This window comes from Panthera pardus, unplaced genomic scaffold, assembly GCF_024362965.1.
Source record: "Panthera pardus isolate Hobbes unplaced genomic scaffold, ASM2436296v1 HiC_scaffold_2, whole genome shotgun sequence".
Classification (NCBI taxonomy): Eukaryota; Metazoa; Chordata; class Mammalia; order Carnivora; family Felidae; genus Panthera; species Panthera pardus.
The window spans coordinates 46,162,851-46,187,961 of NW_026526765.1; the positions used below are offsets into that span (position 1 = coordinate 46,162,851).

The window sequence follows — 25,111 nt, forward strand, 5'->3', positions numbered from 1 at the left end:
CAGTGGTTACATTATCATTAGTTGAGTAGACTATCATTTCTCCACTTAATTGCTTTGCATTTGTGTTAAAAATAAGTTGCCCATATATGTGTGGGTCTGTATCAGTACCCTCTATTCTGTTTCATTCATCTATTTTTCTTTATGCCACTACCACACCATCTTGATTACTGTCACTTTATAATATGTCTTGAAATAAGGTGTTAGTTATCCAACTTTGTTCTTTTCCAAAGTTGTTTTGGCAATTCTAGGTGCTTTGCATTTCCAGATGAGTTTTAAAATCCTAATTTCTATGAAAAAACCTGTTGGGACTTTTATTGGGATTACATTGGCCCATAGGTCAGTTTTAGAGTAGACATCTTAACAATAGTCTTTTGACATATGTAGATTGTATAGCTTCATTGATTTAGTTTTTTGTTTATCTTACCAGTGTTTTGTAGTTTTTAGTCTTTACATCTTTTTCAGAGTTATCCAAAGGATTTGATCATTTTTAATGATTTCATAAACGGTATTTTGAAAATTTCAGTTTGGAGTTGTTAATTGCTAATATATTGAAATAGTTATTTGCATATTGATCATGTCTCCTGTAATCTTGCCAAACTCATTTACTAGTTCTAGTAGCTTTTTTTGTAGGTTCTATTAGATTTTCTACATAGGCAATCATGTCCTTTGCAAATAAAGACATTTTTACTTATTTCTTTCCAATCTAGATGACTTTTTTTCCCTTGCCTTATAGCACTGGCTAGAACCTCCAGTATATTGTCGAATAGAGGTGGCAAGAGCATCCTTGTGCTGTTTCTGATCCAAGGATGAAAGTATTCAGTCTTAATGGTGACAGATGCGATGCTAGCTGTAGGTTTTGTTATAAATGTCCTTTATCGGGTTGAGAAAGTTTCCTTGTATTTCTGGTTTCTTCAAAGTCTTTATTAGGAATAGATGTTGGATTTTGTCAAAAACTTTTTCTGCATTTATTGAGATAATTATTTATTTCTTTTTTGATTTGTTAATATAGTGGATTACAGTGATAGATTTTGAATGCTAAAGCAACTTTGTATTCCCAGGATAAACTCCACTGGTCATGATTTATTATCCTTTTTATGTATTGTTGGATTTGATTTGCCAAAATTTTATTTAGAATTTTTATATCGGTGTTGAAGAGGAAATTTGTGTATAGTTTTCTTTAGTGTCTTTGTCTGGTTTTGGTATTAATATATATTTTTTAATCCTGCGTGGATTAGGATTAGCTTTGTGGAATCTTCAATTATTATCTCTTTTCAAGAGATTTCTCAGTCTTTACCTCCTTAGTATTTCCATTGCCCCATTTTGTCTTTCCTTTCCTATTTCACACATTTTTTTAGACCTTTACACTCTATTTTCCATGTCTCTTAACTTCTTTTTTTCCCCCTTTATTCCTTTTTTATTTTAGAGAGAAAGAGAGGTGGGGGGGAGAGGGGCCCTACATGGGGCTCCATCCCACAACTCTGGGATCATAATCTGAGCCGAAATCAAGAGTCAGACACTCAACTGACTGAACCACCCAGGTGCCCCCATGTCTCTTATCTTTTTTCATATCTTCCTTATTCTTCCTTACCAGTGCTGCTTTCTGAATAATTACCTCAGAATTCCTTTCTAGTTCATCAGTTCATTTTGAGATCTAGTTAGGCTACTGTTTTACCTTCCCACTGAGTTTTTTTTTTTTTCTCCTATTGTTAGAGTTGTAAAAGTTGTATTTGGATTTTTAAAAAATCTGCTCATTCTTTTTCATAACCTCATTATTTTTAATATTTTTAATCCTTTTTATTTATGAAAGCATGATTTAAACACATTCCATGTCTGGTAATTTAAGGGGTTTTTTGGTGGGTCCGGTTTTGCTGCACCCCCCCCCCCCCCCCCGCCCCCACTGCTTTTCTGGTTCCTCTTTTCTTTATATATTTTATATATTTGTTTGGTTTTGCTTATATCTCTTGACACTCTTTTCTGTTGGGGTTCTTTGAGGCCTGGGTGAAGGAGTGTTCTTCCAGAAAAGATTGGCATTTGGTTCGGCTACATACCTAATGGGGCCCCTTTATACTTAATTCTCAGCTTGAAGTTTTTCAGACTCCTAGGTATTCTGATTAGGGACCACAAACCTGTATGAGAGGTGGCTTGTGGTAACAGATTCTCAAGAGAGATTCCCTACCACCTAGTTTACTCATTGCCAAAAGTTAAGCCAATTTTCTGGTTTGTTTCTAACTTGTTCTTATACTAAGGATGTCTCAGCTGTCCGTGAGTGGTGATGTAGAGTGGATCTCTTTCAAGCTTCCCACCTGGCATGGACTTTGACTTTGTTCCCTGTGTCCTGTGTTCTAAGAGGATGCACAGATCAACATTTGCATTAAACCTGGTTGTGTGAAGGCCCTCAGACAGACAGACAGACATACATACATACATAAATAAATAAATAAATAAATAAGGTAGTTTCAGGTGTCCATTCACCTCTGAGTTCCTATTTTCATTTTGGTTTTTGTTTCTGGTTATCTTTTGCTTTCTTGCAAGTTTATTAATTGATTTAAAATACGTGATTTTGTTTTTGTTGTTGCTTTTTTTTCTCTTTCTAGTCGCTTTTAGTTAGTGGTTCTGTCAGAGTATCCAGTCCACCATACTACTGGAGATGGAAGCTGAGCCTCAAACTATTTATGTTGCGGTTGTTAAAAATGGTTTCTTCTGTGGAATCAATTGCATTCGTGTCAGTTTTTGTTGCTTCCGTTGGTAAAGACTAGAGAACCAGGGGATGAAGGTTTTTACTTTTCCTATATTGCTGATCTGTACACTGTGGTATTACAACCACCTAATGAATTCCTGGGCTCTACACATTTTCCTTTTACTAAATCATCTATGCCAACAGAGTTGAGGTTTTGTTTTAGTATGATTAAAATGCCTACACTCCACAACATCTAGAGTCTGTCCTTTATTATGTACTCTCATACTATTTTCTAGCTCTCCTTTAGATTATTTTTTTGATTTAAAGCTATATGATTGTTTGTATTGATGATGGATTAAAATCTATCCCTCCTGCTAAAAATATAAGTTCTGTGAGATCAGGGACCAGGACCACCTTACTCCCCACTGTATTCCTGTTTTCTAGTGTAGTGCCTGACACAAAGAATACTCAATAAACAAAATGCATGAATGAATGGCAGGGTATGCCAGGATACACCGAGGAAGCAGAAATTTGCAATGACTCAGTTTTAGCTCAGCAGCCATTTGTGGAGTCCCTACTTTGTCATTCTCCATGCCAGACACATTTGGAGGGTACAAAGGTGGGTGAAACAGGAGTCTCACCGTTAAGGAACCCAGAGTCCAGTGGAGGAAAGGCAGTGTTTACATTGTTAGAATTTCCCAGTTCAAAGGAATTTGCCTAGACTATGTTGGGTGTAACCTCACCACTGATGAATGATCCAGGGTTTAAACACTATAATCCCGTGGTCACTATGCTTTGTGTCCTCCAAACAGCCCGGAGGGGCACACTCTGCTGAGATGGTAAAACATCTGTCTTAGCCTTCTTTTTAGTCCAGGTAAGTATTGAGTGCTTCCGTATGCTGAAGACCATGTCAAGTAATTTGGGTGAATTGTGAGTTTCAAATAAAACCTTGGTGCCAAATAAAACATCAGCACTGGACCTGCCCATAGAAGCCCTAAGTGGACATAAATAGAAAACTCCTAGGCCTTGCAGCACAGGGCACAGATAAGGGGACCCTGGTGCACACCTTAGGCCTCTGTGTCTGACTTGCTGAGGTGCAGGTTTATGGTCTTAGAAGTTGCTTCCTAGGAGTGAAGAGGCTAGAAACAACAGGTAACAAGCCCACAATTCCTGTGCTTCTTAGACCTGCAAACATCTCTTGCATGGGGCTGCCTAGATCCCTCTGAGAAAACACAGGCATTGGGAAGCTGTGTGTGCCCCCTGCATCTTTTCCTGCTGTGTGCCTCCTCTGTGTGCACTGCTTTCTAGCTGCTTCTGGGGTAAACCAAAGTTAAGTGACTGAAGTTAATCCAAATTGCAGTTCTCAGTCTTTTTGGTATCCAGACTAGCCCTGGGGTTTGGGGCAGCCTAGGAAGAATAGATACAAACTTTTGATAAATAAAGTCAAGCTCATTTGACATCTCTTTTATGCACGTGTCTTCACAGATAAGACAAGGTTGACACCAGGCAGGGCGGGCGTTGCAGTTCCTGAGGGCCCCGCCACTAACCAGCCCTGTGAACTGCAGAGTTGTCTTTCCCTTATTTGTAGAAGGGGTTGGGCTGGAGCTGTGATTCCCACTCACTGGTCCACAGACTTGTTCCAGTTGTTTAAATGTTCACCAGTCCCAGGTAAAATGAAAGAGAAAAGGAGGGGAGGGCGATGAGTTTTGTCAAAAAGCTCGGTGTGTTACTGATCCTGGCTGGAGGTCTTTCCAACTCGGTATTGGTTATCAATGTCCTTTATTTTATGGAATGTGTCCTTCTGTATCCTTTGTTTTGTGAAATGATAGTACATTGCCTTCTTTGTTGTTTTGCGTGCAGTTGGTGAACAGTACACAACACTGTCTCTTCCCAACATTTTTTGAAAGTGGGTTGGGGTTGGGGGCGGTGGGAATCTCTGCAAGTTCATTGAATTCACAAGTCAGAGAACTGCCAGGTTAGTTGATTTTGAATCTGAACAGCCTTAGCGTTTCCAGTGTGTGGAATGGGGATGGGGAGAGGTGGCTTTCCCTTTCTTAGCTGTAAAGTTTGGGTTTTGATTAATTTCATTTTTGGTTTTATGATATTACCATGAGCATATTAAAATGTGAGTGGAGCCCGCTTTTGGGGAGGAACAGGGTCATTGTGGGGCAGCATCTTGGTCCCTTGTATCAAGGCCATGCACATGTTTTCTAGATCATGGGTTTGGTAGGAGGCTTACTGCTGGCATTCTCTGCCTCTGCACACCTTTTAGCTCTCTGGGATACAGATGAGTTCTTGGATACTTGCATGCTTGCCTTTGCTGAGTCCTAGAAAACCTGATTTATGTGCCCATCAGCTTTTCGGCACAGGATCCTGGGTACATTGGGTTGTGGATTAGCATTACCCTAGAGATCCTGTTAGTTCACACTCCCTTGCAGTATGTCAGCTCAAAGAAATGCTGCAGACATGGGCACCTCTCTGTCCTCTTGGGAGGGAGAGCCAGAGGGCTCAGCAAACAACCCAGTGACCTATGAGAATCTTTGAGGCAGTGGGAGGGAACTGAAGGAAAAATATTTTAAGCAGATTTTTATACAATTTGACAGTATTAGAAAGCCAAATCATTGGTGAGTTCAAGGCCTAGCTGCATCTCTGCTTGCTGTGTGACTTCGGGCAAGCCACTTATTTTCTCTGGGGCTCTTATTTTCATCCTGAATAAAAATAGGAGGCTGTTATCTGTCCTACATTTATTTGATTATTGTAAGGTTACTTGGCTAATGTATATAATTTGGTTTTTTTAAATGAGTTACTGTGAGCTTTGACAATGGTCAGATGCAAATAAGCTTTATTTCTTTATTCAGTGCCCTAAGTGCCTGGTATGTGCTAGGCATAGTTCTGTGGAATGGGATACACTGGTGAGAAAACCAGACCCTGCCTTCAGGAAGCCTACCTTCTAGTGGAAGAAACAGACGAGAAAACACGTTAATAAGACAGTGAGGATGGGTGCTGTCAGAAATAGGTTGGTGTAAGAGAGTCAGGGGAGGGGATTTGAGGAAGTCTCTGTGAAGGAACGGTGGTCTGGCTGTGACCTGAAGGCTGGGGAGAAGCCAGGGCAAGGGTGTTCAGGCAGAAGGGAAGCAAGTACAGGGGCTCTGAGGTCACAGGGAGCTGGCTTCCTTGAAGACGAAGAAAGGATTGCATTGTGGCCGGAGTGCTGTGACTTGTAATAGACTCGTGGTTGACTTCAGAAGGTGTGGAGTAACCTCAACTACCTTTCGTGCTTTTCTCCCTATTTTTCAAACTTGTTTGTCTCAGGGAATAAAAATTAATTTACAGATATGTTCAAGATTTTAAAATCATTCTTAAAAATATCTTTAGAATCGGGGCGCCTGGGTGGCTCAGTCGGTTGAGCGTCCGACTTTGGCTCAGTTCATGATTTCACGGTTTGTGAGTTTGAGCCCTGCATCGGGCTCTGTGCTGACAGCTCGGAGCCTGGAGCCTGCTTCCGATTCTGTGTCTCCCTCTCTTTGCCCCTCCCCTGCTCATGCTCGCTCTCTCTCTCTCTCTCTCTCTCTCTCTCACACACACACACACAGAATAAACATTAAAAAAATATCTTTAGAATCTAGAAGGGAGAATACAGTATAACAGAGCGTGGGCCGTGGAACCCATGGTCCTCTGGGTTCTCATGAGCTCTGTCACTTAGGAGTTCTCCAGCCTTGGACAAGTTACTCTGTCTTTTTGAGCCTCAGTTTTCTTACCTGGAAAATGAACAATAAACCCTGAGTCCCATCCATCAGAGGATTGTGATGAAAATAAGATTAAAAAATGTTTTTGAAACTTTTTAAATTCATTTTTTAGAGAGAGAGAGAGACAGACAGACAGAGCACACGCGGGGAGGGGCAGAGAGAACCGGGCTGAAACCTATGAACTGCAAAGTCATGACCTAAGTCGAAATCGGTTGCTCAACCGACTGAGCCATCCGGGCGCCCTAAAATAAGATTTTTTTTAAAGGCAATGTTAAATGTGAGCGTGCTTGGGATGTTTAAAGAGCATGGCTAATGGGAAAGAGGACGTCTTGACCCTAGGTTGCCTCTTTGCATCCTGGGCTTGTTTGGCTGTCCATAATTGGAGACTTTCAGACAAGATTTGCTGTGATTCAGTTGAATCTGTGTTCGCTTGCAGGGGGGACGCCCGTGCCGGGGCCATGTCCTTTGAGTGCAGCAGCGGTGGTATTACAAGGAAATAAATGAATAATAAATGAAGGGCTCTGAGGTCTGGCTGCGTCTGCAAGATTCCTGTGCATAGGAGGCGGCAGAAAGGAACGGCCTCTCTGTGCCGTGTCTGCAAGCGCGGGTGGGCACGCTGCTGGTGCCTCTGGCAGAGCACAGGCTCTGGTGTCTGGCCCCCAGGGTGGAAGCCTCATCCTGGGTTACCCAGGACCAGCACTGGGATGGGACCGTCCTCAGAGTGCCACCCCAGCGCTTGGTGGTGTGGGGCACCTACTGTGCCTCTGATACCTCACTAGCCCCGGGGATACAGCGTAGACTGGGCCCTCCGGCCCTAACACCCTGGCTGAGAAACAGACTGTTAAGTAGTGTCACAGCAAGAAGGTCACAGAAGTACTTTCGTGGGCCAAGTAGAGGGTGCAGTAGGAGCACGTGGCAGGTACCGGACCCAGACTCGTTTTCGTTTTGCGGAACCCAGGGAAAGCTCAGGAGAAGCGCCATTGAAGCGCATATCCAAGGATGAATTAGGCAGGCTGGAGTGTGGGATGGGGAGAGGATTCCAGGGAGAGCATCCTGCAAGGCTGTGGCTCGTCTGAAGTGTGGCCCCTGAGGGGCTGAGCGCTGAGAGTGTCTGGTCTTGGAAGAAAGACGTGCTCCATGGTAATGGGTTTGGATTTTATCCCCACGGCATGGGAGGCCGTCAAAGGGTTTACCCGGTCAGGTTCTCATTCCTCAAGGGTTTTTGCAGCTGCTCTGTAGAGGCTTTCCGGGAGGGGACAGGAGTGCCAGAAGGACGGCCATCTGGAAGGCTGTGAAGCCCAGGCAGATTGATGGAGAGGAGACACACACAAGGGTTAGAATCCACAGGACTTGGAACTGTGACCAGCTTCTCGGGCAGTTTCCTTTTCATGTAACCAGTCAGCACACATCATGAGCTGCGGTGGTGGCCAGTGTCGGCTTTACCATGAAGCTTCAGAGCCTCTGCCTTGTGCTCTGGGCCCCAGGAGGGGCCCTGGCAATACGTCCTGTGCTTGTATGTTCTCTTGAAATGCGCAAATGCAGGATGGCTTAACCACTCTCAATTAAGACCTCTGTCTCTCTCAACCCTGACTTCTCCTCTGGTAGAATGGTAGGTGACCCCAGGCATTTTTGGGGTCCTCTGGTGGGAAAGTTGATCTGGGACTGCATCTGGCAGCATATTAAAAATACATTGTGTGCATGCCTTTTCATCTTTTTCTTAACAGGCCTCTTCTTACCCTCACCCCCAGTGCAAACAGCAGGTCCCACAGAACTGAATCTGCCCTTCGTGGTGGGTGTGACTTTTCCCACCTGTGGCCTTAGTGGCTGGCAGTGGTAGCAGGAGCCAGCAGCTTTGCTCCGCGTGGGCGGAAGGCATACGAGGCCATAAGAGCCACCTGCAGGTGTCAAAAGGGCTGACACAGAGATTGCTGTGTGTACTTCTTTTTCTCCAGGTAGTACGCGGCATGGGCAGAAAAAAGATTCGTTTGCTCTATGTCAGGCGTTGCTCTAAGCATTTCATGTAGTGACTCATGTAATCCTCAGAGACAAGTTTATGAGAGAGAGATTATTACCTCCATCTTACACATGAGGCTAGTACTGGTCAGCAAGTGGGATCTAATCCCACAGGGTTTACCATCAGAATCAGGCCACATGGGCTGCGACCAGGGCAGTTCCTCAGGGTCACATGCTCAGAAAGGCCTTGCGTTAGGTTGATTGCTCTACTCTTGTCATCTTAAAATTCTTAAATCAGTTCTGAACGAGAATCCCTGAGGTTTCATTTGGCACTGGGCCTTACAAAGATATGTCATCAGTTCTGGTCAGGGTCCATGCTGTTCACCTCTCACTATCTTACTCTGATGATAGAATATGGAACAAGCCACCTCAGGATAGGTAGTGAGTTCTCCGTCCTTGGAGATATTCAAGCAGAGGCTGGCTGACCCTTTGGCAGAAATACTCTGGAAGGGGCCTAAGTGCCCGCAGGGAGGAAGGGGTGGGGGGAGGGTAGAAGGTTGGAGTAGACAACTTTTCATCTCTGAGATCTGCTGAGCCCTGGCAGTCTATGATTCTGTAACTTTCCCTTCGACAACTTTACAGAATTCACAAAATAGAGGAAACGGGGCCTGAAGAAATGGTCTGCTGCATAGCATTTTGTGAAAAAGTGGGACAGTTCCCCAAGGAAAGAAATCCGTGGAAGGACACAGAACCTGGAGACGTTTCCTTAGGCAGCTGGCAGTGGCAGCTTCACAGCCTAGCACAGGCCTGCCTGTCGCTCCTCAGTAATGTCCCCACCAGCTGCAGATGAAGCAAATGAGCATTAAGTGGGGGAACCTCATGGTCTGAGTGAGCCTGCAAGCTTCTGCCTGCAGGTCACTGGTCACAGCAGCAGCTGTAAACACTGTGCTCAGGGCAGCGCAGATGGGGCTCTTTTTGAGACCACGAGGTCACTTGTCCTCTGAAGCCACCCTCTCTGCGGTCTTTCCCTGCCACCTGCAGACATAAACACTGCTTTCAGCTTCAGTGCTAGAGGGACCTTTGAGAGTGATCTCCCTCGGAGTTCTCAGCCCGTGTTTTCTGCATCCCCAGTGAGTGAGTGTGTGTGTGTGTGTGTGTCTGAAAATGGAATTGAGAACAAGGAGAACACATGGCCCTCTAGGCCCTCTGTCATGGCTCTGCCATTGACTGTCAGTTCTGGGACCCTGAGCAAGTTACTTAATCTCTCCTGAATCTCAGTCTCTGCCTCTGTGAAGGGGACGTGAGGGAATGCGTGTTAGCACGCTTCCTGATAAAGTTGATCTAGTATCTTCTCTAATAGCACGACTTGTACAGTGCCTTGGGCTTTTCAAGGAGCTTTTCACATATGTGATCTCACAAAATTGTCCTAACAGCCAGAAGGTAGTATCGCCCTCATTTCATTGATGCAGGAACTGAGACTAAAAAGCCAGGCCTGGAAGTTCACAATTTCATCATAATAGGGCCCTTGTACTTTCTAAAGGTTTGTCCTGGTGTTCAGTGTGCTGGTGACAGGGTCCTGCAGGCTGACATTTGCGTCGTCCACAGACTTCCGTGAATCACAGTGATGTTCTGCTGAGGTGGGGGGAGCCCCTGATGTGCACCATGTGGGGTCTGCTTTGGCTGGAGGGAGACTGGGAGTGTCATCCAGACCCTGAGCTCGAAATCTCCAGTCTGTCACTCCAGCCAGCTGCGTGACCTGGGACACATGACTTGACCTCTTGGAACCTGAGTTACCACATGTGTGAAATAGGGATAATTATAGTAGCACCTCCTGCATGGGCTGATTGAGAGCATTCAGTGAGATAATCCGTATAAAATGCGTAGCCCAATGCCTGACCCAATATGCCTTATATGCCTTTGCTGCCATTACTTCTATTATTATAATTGTTACCATTTTCACACTAGACATATCCATCTTCAAATGAGCCACTTTCCGTATTTTGGCCATTATGCATTAAACGCATTCTTAATAAACTCATTTTAGGCTTGAAATGGTAGGCTCTTCTGGTTTTCTTTTTAGCATCTGTTAGAAGTATTTTTAAAAGCTCTGTCTGAATTCACAGGGAGCCCCTGTAAATCCACTTGAAAGCGGATCTCATCACTAAAACCCCACAAAACACCTCGGTGAGAATGGAGGAGTCGGGCTGTAATTTACGGCGTCCACTTCTCGCTGCCATTTGGCATTTTGCAAACTGCCACTGCCATTAGCCGTCACTTTTGAGTATTTATGATCTCGTGGTTGAAGCACTTTGATTCTCATAACAGAAACAGGGTCACATTTAGAAGATGTGCCCTACGCCGAGCTGGAAAATGAGATCCCCCGGGGTGGCTGATGGATGGGGCTGCACAGGGAAGCGTGGCCTGCCAGCCAGCCTGAGCTGTGCCCTTCCCCTACACCCCGCTTGGAAATCGTCTTTATGTCTCAGGCCTTAGCCTGCCAGGCCTGGGCTTTCTGCTTGGCAATGGCCAAGAGCCTGGGGCAAAAAGACGTGCAGCTAAATACCACACTGTTTTCCACACGGATGCCCTTTACAGCCATGAGGTTGGCAAAGATAGAGCTAGGATTTGGCAGGAATTCCTCCGTGGTCCTAAACTGGTTCTTTGTGTCCCAGGTAGTGGGGCAGATTGTGGATATTGCAAGTGGGGAAGTGTGAGGGAAATACGGCACCAACATACTAAACTGGCAGTGGGAGAGATACCATCCCCTACTTTGGGCCTCAGTTTCTCCTCTGCTAAATGGGAGGATTTGGTCTTGCTGAGCTCTGAGGACCATTCTCCTAGCCCGTTGAATCTCTTGGTTCCCATGAGATGCTTGGCTGCTAACTCATACAGGAGTTTTGATCAGTAGAGTTGAGGGTTTTCAGAGGAGGAAGGAAATCGCATCTAAGTTGCAGTAAAAAAAAAAATAAATAAAAAATCAAGACATTCACTGTGTATAAAAAGGAGCACTGTCTCCGTCACTGTGTAATGCATGTTATGAGCCTGTCCACCAGGAAAGCCTGTGAGAACTTAGACGGGCCCCTTCTCCTCCTAGACCCGTTTCTCCCTCTGCAGTATCCGTCCAGGATGCCACCTTACGCTAAATTGTGCCTCTTGGCTAGGACAGTTTCTTAGAGTTTGCTTGTTTCTGATGACCTTGACAGTCTCGAGGTTGAGTATTTTGTGAAGTCTGATTTTGGGTTTGTCTGATGTTTTTCTGCTGTTTTTAGATGAGAGTTATGGATTTGTGGGAGGAAGGACCGCAGATCAGGCTGCATTACATCAAGGGCACATACCATTAACATGACTTCACCCTTTGATGTGGACCTTGATCACCTGGCTGAGGTGGCGCTTGTCAGATTTTTCCACTGTGAAGTCACTCCTTTTCATGCTGCACTCCCTAGACAGAAGTCCCCAGGTGCACCCCACCCTCTATTTGGGGGTCATGACGTATTAGTAACGACTCCGGACGTGCCTGGCGCAGTGTTGGTGACCCGGGATATAGAGGTGGGTAAGAAGTGGGCTCTGCTCTCAGGGTGTCAGGGTCTAGAAGGCAAGGCAAAAGCACAGATGTGCCGTCATAGGACCTGTGCAGCCAGAAGGTTCCCTGGGAGCACGAAGAAAGTCCCCTCACACCAGGCTTTCCTCTTTTATGTTTTTGTGCTTTAAGTGAATTTTCCTAATGCGCTCCATTTCCTTCAGCCATAAAATTTTAAGTGTTAAAAAAAAAAAAAAGAGTCTACCTTATTTCCTTTCCATACTTACCCTGTGACTCCTGGATGTTATTATTGTTTGAAGCATTTGCATTGCACTTTCCCTGTGTTGAAAGCATTTTTTTAGTCACTAATTAGTAATCCACATTAATATGCAGATTGAATTAATCTATTTTGGGCAGAAGTTTGTCTTGAAGAAACCAAGTAGCTGAAGTGTTATTCCTCCCCACCTGCACCCTCTGTGGCTCCCGCTGCACTTTACCCCGATCATTATTCGGATTATTGCTGTGATTATTAAGCGCAGAGGGAGCGCTGCGAGGGTGTGCGGTGCTTGGAAGAACTCCGGGGAGGGCGCGGCCCCGCGCTCCGGACTCTGGAGCTGCGCGCCGGCTGCCATGGGGGATTCATTAGCGCTGGGAAACTGAAATTGGTCTCATAAATAGTCATCCTCGGGAAACGGTTTCGGCTCTCCTATTTTTATTTTAGTCGCACTAAGCTGAATTCCTCCCTGGCTCTGTTATTGTCTGAGGTGGTTGGGCTTCTACCTTCAGAAAAAAGTGTATCCTCCCTAATAAAACTACCATTTATTGAGCTCTTACTATGTACCAGCGGCTCCGCACACCTTCTATTTGATTCACAACAGCCTCCTGGGGGAGGTTCCCTTCTTTTCCTCCTTGTAGAGAGGGGGCCGCTGAGGCTCAATGAGGTGAAATCCTCAAGGCTGGTAAATGTCAGAGCTGGGATTTGTACCCCTAACTGTAGGGTTTCAGAGCCCTCCCTGTTAATGCCTCTCTTTGGTCCACATTCAGGGCCTTCCCAGCCTCACTGCCCACTCTTCCCTGTGTCGTCACATCCCCTTCTCATCAGTCTCAGGTGAGCAGAAGGCCTTCCCATGGTGTTTCATTTCTGCCTCGTTGGAACTCTGCAGGGTAGGTACTGTTTCCATCCCCATTTTATTTATTTACTTATTTATTCATCCCCAGTTTAGAGGCCAGGCTGGCTCAGGAGCCCTCTGCTGCAACAAAGGAGGTTCTCTGTCCTCCCTTCCGCCTACCTGCCCTTCAGTGCACAGCTTGGAGTCACTACCCCGGGCAGGAAGGGTCTCTATCAGTGGTAGCCATTTGTTGAACACCACTTATTTGGCTAGTGTTGGGGTCGCAGATGTAAACGCACCATCCCTGCCCTCCAGGAGCTCACATTCCACTGGGGGAATGGAACACCTTCAGCTCCACATGTCCCATTAATTGGGCACTTCTGTTTCTGGCCTTGTAGTAATAGATGTCTGTGTTTTAATAAGCAATTACTATGTGTCAGATCTCTACTCACAGATTTATACCCCAGACTCCTGGTCATTTCCCATACCCTTCCTGGGAGATAAGTTTATCGGAGTCCCCATTTAACAGGTGTGGAAACTGAAGGTCAGAGAAGACCTAAGTGCTTAAAGGAGAGACATTCAGGATATGGCAGAATTGCTATGCAAACCCAGATCTGTCTGAATCCACAGGCCCCCTTCTGAGTTAGTAGTATTTCCTGTGTGTGTGTGTGTGTGTGTGTGTGTGTGTGTGTGTGTGTAAGCCTACACTTAACTAGATATCAGGTAGAGGATTAGGTCAGTGAGGGACACAGTCCTGAATAGGATGTTATCCTTGTCCTTCTGGGCCTACAGGATGATAGGGTGACAGACACAAAAATAACCCTCAAATGATAAATGCTACAGGGCAGTTCCTGGTTCTGGCTGAACTTGGGCAAGTCTCTTCAATACTCTCAGCACATTTTCTCACCTATAAAACAGTGAGGAATACCTCGCAGGTTTATGGTAAGCCTTAGAGGAGAGAAAACACGTAAAGCTCTTGGTGTGTGGTGGGTCCAGTAAATGGTAGCAGTTAGCACAGAAGTGTTAGTGAGACCCTAATTACAGGTCAGAGTACTCAGTGAGGGTCAGTTTGATACAGTTTGGGGTGTCCCAGTCTGTCGGTTATAGATCTACAAAGAGATGCTTAAGGACATGGCCCATTTCCAATGGTTTTGTGTGTGTGTCTGTGTCCTCGGTTGGGTGTGAGTCTCCCTAGTACGTGGAACGTGTATACTCAACATCTAATAAATGCTCCCTGATTGAAAACAACAGTTCTGTTCTGTGGCCAGTGAACAGTCTGGGAAGTTGGGGAAAAGTCACACGGGGGTAGCTTATTTATAAACCTTATTTAGCAACCGCAGGTGTCAACAAGAGATTGGTTGAGAAAAGGGAAATTCCAGGCCGGGTACACTGAGGTCTACAAAACCCAGAAGGTGCCGTTTCGGTGTCATGTGTCACAGGGTTAGACCTGGGGCTGACTCCCTGTCAGCTCCTTCCTAGCTCTGTAACCCGGGGCAGAACATGGCAGAGCCTGAAGTGTCCTTATCATGATTTGGGTGAAAAATACTTGCCTTGCAAGACTGGGGAGATCAAATAAGATAATGCTTGGAATGCATTTAGCATAGCTCTCTGGTGCAGAGCAGAGCTTAAATGCTCAGTAAATGGCTGGAGGTGTTACTTTGAGGGGGCTCCTTGCCAAGACTCTGAGCCGCACAGAATTCTGTCTGATGGATGGTCTGTTTCAGATACCTGTCATTTTCACTTTTGACTGAGGTTTTTTCTGGAAATGCCCATGGATAGAATGTATTCTTGCCAGCTAGATGAGGCCCCTCTGGAGACACCCCACCCCAGCCCATTCCTGAGGAGTGTGAGTTTGGAGTTTGGCTATTCCTTGGAATGCTGGGCCCCAGCTGGGGAGCAGAGCTACAGGATCCGTCAGCCCGGAGCCCCTGGAATGTGGAAAGAGACATTTGGAGGGAGATAAAGGGTATTGTAGAATGCTACAAAATACAGATAAGCACAAACACAAGAAGATAATCCCCAGTGATTATGACCTTCCAGAGATAACCACAGTCACATTTTGGTATCTATCCACTCACATTTTTTGTTATTGTTGTTATGCATCTTAGTTTGGGCTGCTTTAACAAAATACCACAGACTGCATGGTTTATAAACAACAGAAATTTATTGCTCACAGCCCTGGAGTCTGGAACTCCAGGATCAGGGTGCCAGCACGGTCAGGATCTGGTGAAGGCCTCTTCCATGTTGCAGACTGTCAATTTCGATTTCTCGTTGTCACCACAAATAGAGAGCCGATTTGATGGTATTTGGAGGTGGGGCCTTTCAGAGGTAATTAGGTCATGAGGTTTGTACTCTCTTGAATGAATTAGTGCCTTTCTTAAAATGCCGTTAGACAGCAGTACTCTTTTCCCAAAGGATCTTTGAGAAAACATAACTTAATAATTTCTGTTGAGTGCTTACCCTGTAGCAGTCACTACTTAGGGAATTAACTATAGGGACTATTTTAATCCCCACAATGACCCCATAAGGTAGAACTATTATTGTCCCTGTTTTACAGATGCGAAACTGAGGCACAGAGTGGTTAAACAGTTTGCTCAAGGTCACATGGCCACTAAATGAAAGAACCGGGAGTCAAAGCCAGGCAGACTGATTCTGGTTGTGCATTATTAACTGCTCTGCAATATTGCCTCCTTTGGATGAATCTCAAAGAGAGGGGAAGCTGTTTATGGGGGAAGGTTCTGAAGCCTTCAAGAGCACCCAAACAAAGACAAGAAGAGTCACATCATGTGCTCAGTGAATGCTGTATTTCTCCTCTATCTGCCATGTGCACTACAAAGTGCTCAGAAGAGAGTGGGGGTAGAAGGCAAGAGAGTCATCCCTGTTTTCTGCTCATGAATGGCACTTAAACTTCTGACATGTTTGAGCTCTGAAGTCTAAGAGGTGCTTAGAAAGCTTCTAGTTCATCACCCTGGTTTCACAGACAAGGGTCAGGGGCCCAACCAGGGAAGGACGTAGCCAAGGTCACCCAATGAGGGAGAGGCAGTGCCAGGAACCAGAAGCCAAGCCTCCAACCCAGTGCTAAGACCATGACCATGACCACAAACTCTTGGTTTTGATTGCCACATTACACACCAGTTGGAGATGAGAAGGCTCGTTTCCTCCTAAACCCAGGGCTTTGCCCATGCTGAGAACCGAATGGCCACCCAGTGATGGGTGGATTACATTGTGAAATATCATTCACACCAGTCTGCTTTCCTCATTGCATAATCACAGCCACATTTATAGGGAGAATCATTCTAGCCCCGCTGTGAAAATGAGATGGGATTCCAACCCCTGAAAGGCTTTCTCTGAGGAACATCAGAGCAGATTTGTTCTGTGAGCCCAGACTGGTGAAATTGGGGGAGTTCAGTGTTTATCCATTTAATAAACAAGTTTAGAGTACCTCCTCTGTGCCAGGGAGGGTGATAATCCAGCAGTCAGCAGGGCAGCAGATGTGAAAACATATAAACCCCATAAGGTGGCACAGGTGCTGTGAGGGGAGCAGGTGCAGCAGCCGGAGAGAGCACACGCAGGGGCAGTCACGTTTACCTGAGAATAAGACTTTGATCAGGCACCAACTCTGGGCTACATCTGGGAAGTTGAACGTGGACTTATTTGCCAGGCAGATGGGGGGGCCGGGCATTCCTGGCAAGGGACAGAGCACGGTAGTGTGAAAAGCCCACCATTTTTGTGTTCCCCAAAGTAATTAGGTGTAGCGCAGGGGAGGAGCCCAGAAGTAAGATAAAGATGGGGGTGCTAACCACCAGGGGACTGGTGCATTCCGCCCAGGAACTGAACCTTGACCCCAAAGACCGTGGGGAGCCAACGCAGGGAGTTAGGAAGCAGCCACATGAGCAGCTCAGCTTTGCAATTTTAAAAGCTCACTGAGCTGTCATCTTGGAGAGCAGAGTGGAGGCCAGAAGACGTGTTTGAAGACTTGCGTGGTGGTTCAGGAGGACGAGATGAGGGACAGAACCACCACCGTGGCGATGGGTATGGGTATACAAGCCAAAGAAAAGAGGCCAGATGTGGGAGCAGTCGGAGAGGCAAGAGTCAGCACGACTAGGTCACCAGTAGGACATAGGGAGGAAGGGGCAAGGGGACATTGAGGCTGGTAGTGACAGCTGATGTGTGCTGCGCACTTAACCTGTGTACCAGGCACAGCGCTGAGCACCCGGCGTGGGTTATCTCATTTTAATCCCCAAGACAGGCACCATCTCTGTAAACTTGCTGTCCCCGAGTCACAGCTGAGAAAATTGGCTCAGAAAGGTCACAACCTGCCCACTGTAACAAAGAGAACAAGTCAAGTAGCTGGGGTTTGAACCCAAGCAGTTTGCTTCCTAAACTCCTGCTTTGAACTGCGCTGCCCCGCAGTTGCTGGGGTTTCTGGCTTTGGTCACTAGGTAAATGTGGACACTTTGCTCTAGTGCCGGCCATGTAGAGGAGTCAGAAGGGGAGAGGGTGCCCTGGTCTTACCGTTCCATATTAAGAACAGAACTGTTTTGGGCTCAGATAAGTTGCTAGGATGTATGCAGCAATACTAAAACTGGTTATGGATGGTTTTGAAATCGCTCTCAGTAGCTCCGTGGCTTTGCAGCTTTGCTTCGATTTCTGATGCAGTGGGAGGGGCACTAGATGGGGGGGGGGGGGTCAGACCCAGCCTGCAGGTTAGCCTCTACTGGTTTCCAGCCACATGATTGATCCTAAGTAAGTCACTTTAGGTCCCTTTACCCCCCTACATAATGAGGTGGTCAGTCTTGTCCACATGTGCATGGAAGTCACCTGGAAAGCTTGTTAAAACAGACGTCTGGGACCCACCCCCAGAATAGTGATCCTTAGGCCTACAGTGGGACCTGAGAAGTTGCATTTCAGGGAGCTGCTGATGCTGTTGTACTGGGAGCTAGCCTCAAGCACCCCCGAGTGGTGGGTGCTGTCTCTCTTCCCTTTGAGCTTATGGCCCCACTCCAGTGGGCACAAACACACCAGGCACGTGAGTGCACGCTCCAGGACAGGTATAGAGGACACCCAGCCCCAGGCAAAGAGCACTAAACAAGTGACAAGTGTGGCACTTTGAAACGATAACAGGATGCAGTCCACCCTGCCCTCCCATCCTCTTCTATTCCTTCTCATTCTTTTCCCACCACCGGTGACCCCAAGTCCAGCCCCCTCCCCAGAGTAACCTGTTTCCCTGTGGGGTTTTCAGGAATGATGGGTCAGTGGAGGAACCCTACATCCCAACTGTTGTTTGGGCCAAGACAGTGCCCTGAGCAGTTGATGAATGGACACGCAGGGCAGGCGTCCTCTCTGCAGATCTCAGAAGCTCACCAGCCTGAGGGGTGGGATTTCTCATAGAGCAGCCCACGGACCAACCTTCCACCTTGGTTGCGGTGGCCTGTGGCCTGAGTGTTGCCATGGGGTGAGGGGAGGAAAAGCTTCTCGCTCGCGCTTTCCCCGGGGTCACCTGTCCTGCTTCCTTGGCCTTCAGGGGCATATAAGGGAAGGCTTTTTTCTTGACCACACTCTGGGCATGGGCAGCCTCGTGCCTCTCTGTGACCCTGTGCCAGAGATCTGATGAAAAAATTTCAGGGAGACAAATGGAGATTACATGGAAATCAATCACGCGCAGCTGGTGTTCTCTGCAGGCAACTGTTCAGTTTTATTTCCTTTTCATTTTTCTCCCTGTTCCCTGGGATCAACTCCTTGAAGAGCTTGACACCAGCCAGAGTTGCGTGATTAAGTGGTAAACTTAAGCTGGCTGCTAGAACCTTCTGTGTGTTTCTACGAAGTGGGCGATTGTTCAGGGCAGCAGTTGGGTCATAAGTCCTCTGGACCACTGAGGGCATGGGGCCTTTTTAAAGGCATTTTTGAAGTCTTACCTATCAGTGCCTAGGTGAGCTTTTTAAATTATTTTCCCTTAAAACCCATTTGTAACTTTGGCTACTTTGGGCTGCAAGTAATGGAAGACCCAGTCATTTAAATGATACAAAGATCTATTAGCTCACATAACAAGAACCCTGGCAGAAGGGCACCTGTGGGATTAAGTAATTCTGTGGCTCAGCAACACGATCTGAGATTCGTATTCCTGCCGTCTTTTGGCTCTGCCACACTCAAGCATGTTCTCCCATGTTAAAGTTCCTCATTGCCCCCAGATGGCTGCTGTAGTTCCAGACATTACATGTAGGCACAGAAATCTGTAGGATGGATAACTGGACAAAATCAGAGTTCTTTTAGGAAGGGAGAAGGGGTTGGGGTGAGAAATGATCACTGGAGTGACTTAATCCAGGTATCAATCCTTGTTTAGAAACATTTACCCTTTCTGTTCTGAGTTGTTAACATCTTCTACAGGCATAATGAATGAGACTTTCACAGTATGCCCTCAACTTACTTTTCTAGTTTTAATTTCTTACCGTTCTCTGCGTGGAGCCATTGGGTAGCCAAATAGGACCACTTGCTGTTGCCGGAATGTGCCACGCATCTCCTCTTTCCCACTTGCCTTTGCTTGGGCTGTGCCCTGTATCTGGAATACACCCTTTCTATGATCCCTGTCTCGACACAAGACATGTCCAGGACAGGGATAGAAATAGAGCCTATCTGCGGTGCCTGGATGGCTCAGTCGGTTGAGTGTCCTACTTTGGCTCAGGTCATGATCTCATGGTTTGTGATTTCAAGCCCCATGTCAGGCTCTGTGCTGACAGCTCAGGGCCTGGAGCCTGCTTTGGATTCTGTGTCTCCCTTTCTCTCTGCCCCTCCCTCGCTTGTTCTCTCTCTCTCTCTCTCTCTCAAAAATAAACAAACATTAAAAAAAAGAAAGAATGAAAGTGAGCCTTTCTTTTCTCCCTCCTGTCCCTATCTTTGAAAAACAATCTTTCCATCATAAAACAAAATCCAGGATACAGAAAACCATACAAAACAACTGCAGGCTTAAAGAATTATGTAATTGTATTCTTTGATGTTTAAGGCCAAACAGTGAGAAGGGTTTGTGACACACTTTGTAGTCAGATACCGGGTTCACATATTTGTCTTCAAACACTGTCACGCTGTTTGGACGGGACGGCTTGATTCCTCCTTGTTTCATAGTTGACCACAAGTGATTCTGATGTCAGCATTTCTGCATGGGCATCAGCAGCCGTCTCCTGAACCCAGATGCTCCCATCTTCCCTGGTCACCTTATCTGTGCCCTGGCGAAGGAAAGAAAGAACGCTGTTTGACTGGGCAGTGCTTCCTTCACGGTGTCATGAACTATCTCTTGGGTTTTTCTACCAACGTTGTGAAGTTATCACTCCCATTTTAGACATGTGGAAATGGAACTCAGAGAGGGTTAGCAGTTGCCCAGGGCTGTTTATCTGGTCAATTACAGAGTACATTTTGAATCTCATTTGCTGAACTTCAAAACCAGTATCTTTTGACTTCTTTACGCATTCTTGCCCTTATGACTATATGTTTATCTGAGTAGAATTGTCTGACCCTGGATCTTGGAGGTTAGAAAGCCCCACTTCATCTTAGGCTTCCTAATATTCCCTATTTTTTAAAAAAAAGATGTTTGTATTAGGACTTTTTCAGTCACAAGTGACAGAAACTCATCTCACACAGGCTTAAGCAAAAAAGGGACTTAACTGGAGTATGTAAGTAGAAGGATGGGGAAAGTACTGCCTTCAGGCATGGCTGGCTCCTGGGGCTGAGAAGCCTTCAGTAATCTCTGCTTGGGACTGGTTGCTTCTCCTCGGGCTGGCTCTCCCCTTCGTGGTGGCGAGAGGCCGCCAGCATCTCTAGGCTTCCTTCCTCCAGCTTGGCAGCTCCAGCAGAGAGAGAAAGGCTCTTTTCTGATCTTTGTAATCAAAGTCACTGAGCCGATCTCTGTGTCCACTCTGGGCCATGCCCTTGTCTGTAAGCCTTTTACAGAGATCAGGAAGGTACCATACTCTTTGTATAGGTCAGGTCTCTACTTGTGGAACTGAGAGAGAAGCCAGCCCCACCCCCAGACCTCATGAACTGATGCTGGAAGAAGGCAGGTTCCCCAAGATCTAGGTGTAGGTTCTAGAAAAACAAAGGAACGAAGACTGAGAAGGCAATTGCCTGCTTTTATATTTAAGACAAGAGATATTTCAGTGTTAAGTGTCGTAGGGACTGAAAAACACCCTTAACCAGGATCCTGGCTTTCCAAGAAAGAAGGGCCAAATGCAGAATTTTAACACCACTTCAAAAACAGGTAATCTGTTATCAGCAGTTCAGATATTCTCTTTAAAAAAAAATAAAAGAACCGTTGGGACATTTGCCAAACCCACACTTTTCAAAATAGAAAAAGAAAGGGCAGGCTTGATTTTTCCCATGCATAACTAATATATGTACAATGCCAATTTCCTGAGGTCTTAACACAACTTCCTAGTAGAGCAATGCTTCATTTATCTGACATCATTAGGGAGTGAGGTTTTTTGGATGAGTGGGATTCTGCATTTGTGTTTTTAAGATATAAATCTGTAAAAAAAAAAAAAAAACCTTCTTGAAGCACTTCTTTGTACTAACAGAATGCGCTGATATGAGGAATATAAATAAATATTTCCTAAGCCATTTAAACATCATGCTTCTCTGAAGTTAGGATATATACCAGTAGGTAAGAGAATCCACAGCATAAACATGGCTCTTCTTTTCTGGACATCATTCAGGGGTGGGCCAATAACTGTAATGTTTATATGAAAATAACCATAAGTACATTATGGAGTAGAATGCAAAATTCTTATGAATTTTATAGATGAAACCTGAGTCGATTTGGTTACTAGGCAGATTCTGCCTTTCGCTCCCCTCCCATCCCTGTTTCCTTTCACCAACGTGTCCAAGCTGCAATGTTTTTTTGTTTTTTTTTTTTTTCCTTCCTAAGTGTATATTGTCTTGAGCTATTCTCCATCACTACTTGGTCTTTACTTTATTCTAGGGAATAACTGAGCATTGCCAGGAAAAGCTAGATAGTCAAGCTTTTTAAAACGAATAGCATTAAAATTCACACATATACCTAAATCAGACTTGGCACGACAGGGGTTCTGTTATTTCTCTATATACTTTTTTTCATATTTGAAGATCAATCCAAAATTCCAATTATATTTCTCTCAGATGGTGATTTTTTAAAACTTCATTTAGTTCAGAAACTTTTTTTTTTACTTTTTATTTTGAAATTTTTTTTTCAACGTTTTTATTTATTTTTGGGACAGAGAGAGACAGAGCATGAACGGGGGAGGGGCAGAGAGAGGGAGACACAGAATCGGAAACAGGCTCCAGGCTCCGAGCCATCAGCCCAGAGCCCGACGCGGGGCTCGAACTCACGGACCGCGAGATCGTGACCTGGCTGAAGTCGGACGCTTAACCGACTGCGCCACCCAGGCGCCCCTTTACTTTTTATTTTGAAATCATTTTAGATTTACAAAAAATCGTGCAAAAATATTCCTTTGTACCCTTCACCCAGATTCCCCTAATGTTAACATCTAATACAACCATAATACAATTATCTAGACCATGAAACGACATTATTAATTGATCCACAGACCTTGTTTGAACCTTGCCATTTTTTTCCCCACTAGTCTTTGTTTTTTCTGTTCCAGGATCCCACATCACATTTAGTTGTCATGTCTCCTCAGTGTCCTCCAATTTGCGACGTTTCTTCAGTCTTGTGTGTTTCATGACCTTGACGCTTTGAAAAGAACGACCCGTTATTTTGTAGAATGTCCCCCAATTTGGGTTTGTGTGATGTTTCTCATAATTCTTTTGATGCATTTGGGCAAGAACACCACAGAGGTGATGTGCCCTTCTCAGCTCATCACATCAGAGATACATGGCGAGTTACTACCAGCAGTGTTCGGATGATGTATGCCATGGTTCTCCAGCATACAGTTACTATTTTCCCCTGTGCAATTAGTAAGTATCTTGTAGGGAGATAACTTTGAGACCATGTGAAAGTCCAGTTGTAAGACATTTTTCTTCAAAGGATGTTTTATGGGAAAGCCTAGCACAGAAAACAGGTAGAAATGAGGGGTTTTTATTGAAATAGACACGGGATGGGGTTGGCAGCCCAGCAGCTTCCCTCCCCGCTTCCCTCCCCAACACAACCCCTGAGTCACCTCTGTTGAACCCATAAGCCTCTGTGGAATGCCGTGTGAAAATCACGGCTCTGGACTGTGGCGTTTGGCTTTTGGCTTTTACGACACCTACACGTACACCGTGAGCCCCTAGACTCAGAATATTCTACAGGATGCTATTCTTCCGAACTGAAAAGAACACAGTTAGATTTAACTTAAATGACATGAGGTACACCTGATGCCAATGAGCAAACATTTATTTAGCATCTTCTGTATAGCAATCCCTGTGCTAAATCCAGAGAATATAAAATCCACAAAATGCAATCCCTTCCCATGGATCCTGCATCTTTTCTTTCCAAACAGTGAGAACTTCATAATCTAGACTGAAGAAAGAAACGTGATGGGAGAAAAGAAACAAACCAACAAACAAAATTTGGCTTTTTTTTTCTTTTTTTTTTTTTTTTTAAGGAAAGAAGGATACTTGAGGTTTTGAGGGTTGTGTTTTGAGTGAGTGCAGAGACCATTTTGACCTGAGTAGCCATCATATCTTGGTCAAAAGCAATTACTTTTCCTTCTGAGCAGCATGTGTACTTTAATGGGGGGGGGGAAGAGTTGAGAGAGACCGTTCTAATGCCCTCGGTCCCCCCAGAAAGAGCCACCCTTTGGTGCCTTTGATTTTCCTTCCCATATTTGAAAGACTCTAAATTCTTGTCCTTCATGGATGAGGTGTTTGAGCTGTCCGTAATTACATTATTATTCCAGACACTGTGTGATGCTTCTTGCTGAGGAGGGAGGATTAGGCCGAGGAGGGAGCGTGCACCCAGTCATCTGCCCTGTGCCTGGCAAAGGAGATTATGCCTCTAGAAAGGTTTCTGGCTGAGGCTTTGTTACTTAATTAGTCTCCTGTCTCTTTTCCCTTTATGACAGCGGCACGATCCAGGATGCACCCCCTTTTTAGATGGATGCAGTGCCTCTAACGAAGTTTTATAATCGCTCGTTTTAAACAAATCAGAAAATTGTCAAAACCCCTGTAGTCACGGGGAATTCAGGGGGTAGGAAATAACTTTTAAAGGCATATGTTTCTCGAGGGAGTAAAGTAGCAAATACCATCTCTTTAAATTCTGTTTAACATGAAGCGTTTATTGACTGTTCATGATGGTTCTGCACAATTTAATGCTCTTTTAAGTGAATATTATTTAGCTTCTTCACGCAAGTCGATGCAGACTTGTGGATCTGTAAATTTAGATGCTGATCACAACCAGAAGTCAATGTATAAAATGGTTACAATTTAATTAACTGGTAATAGATCTTATGCAATGTCAGGTTAAAGGGAATGTATAAATATTGCTTTATGAACCAGCCTTTGCAGAAAGTGTAGACACCGGCCATTCTCTCTCTTCTCCTTCTCATGGGAAGAGTTATGGGATGGCCCGATTACTGCAAAGAGTGTGAGGTGGTGTGGAAGCGGGGCGGGGGGGGGGGAGGGGTGGTACTGGTTATTAAACAGCTGTGTCCAGCCAATCAGCCTGCAAGAATTTGACTTCAGAGGTCAATAAAGATTCCTGACACCATTAATTTCATTTTATTAGATGCCATTGAAACGCATCAATTCATGCTTTGTCTTTGTCTTTTGATGGAGAAAGGAAGAGAGACAGTTTTGAAGGCTCGTAAGTAGATTTGAACAAAAGAGCAAGCATTAGTTCAGCCTTGCAGGTGGGGAGACTGGGAAACTGAGGCCCAGAAAGAGGGGGACCTGGCCCTTGGCCCTGTCTGACAGCACTGCATGCAGTTGGTGAAGCCAAGGACCTCAGAGAGTTTACCCCAAACCCAGTATCCCTTAGCAGCTTTGCCCTGATTTCTTGTCCCTTTAGGAGATAAGGCCCTTGGGCACTGGAGCTCATTTGTTCGGCAGCTCTGTGTTAAGCACCAAGGGAAAAAGTGTCCCGCTTCCTTTCTTCTACCAGCCAAGTTGGCCCCAGCTGAGAGTTTTATTCCCACTACCTGAAGCA

General features: G+C 45.4%; 1 protein-coding gene across 2 annotated transcripts in view; it reads left to right on the forward strand.

Moving 5' to 3' along the window:
* GALNT10 (polypeptide N-acetylgalactosaminyltransferase 10) overlaps nucleotides 1-25,111 on the forward strand; it is a 222,783-nt gene that overhangs the window by 34,642 nt on the left and 163,030 nt on the right. Inside the window, exon 1 of one of the 2 annotated variants that reach the window (XM_053907052.1) lies at nucleotides 11,704-11,922. The exons of the other annotated variant lie outside the window; for it this stretch is intronic. Coding sequence (XP_053763027.1) covers nucleotides 11,719-11,922 — 204 coding nt within the window. The 5' untranslated portion in view covers nucleotides 11,704-11,718. Of the gene's footprint in view, nucleotides 1-11,703; nucleotides 11,923-25,111 lie in introns of those variants that run through there. 2 annotated transcript variants of the gene reach the window in all.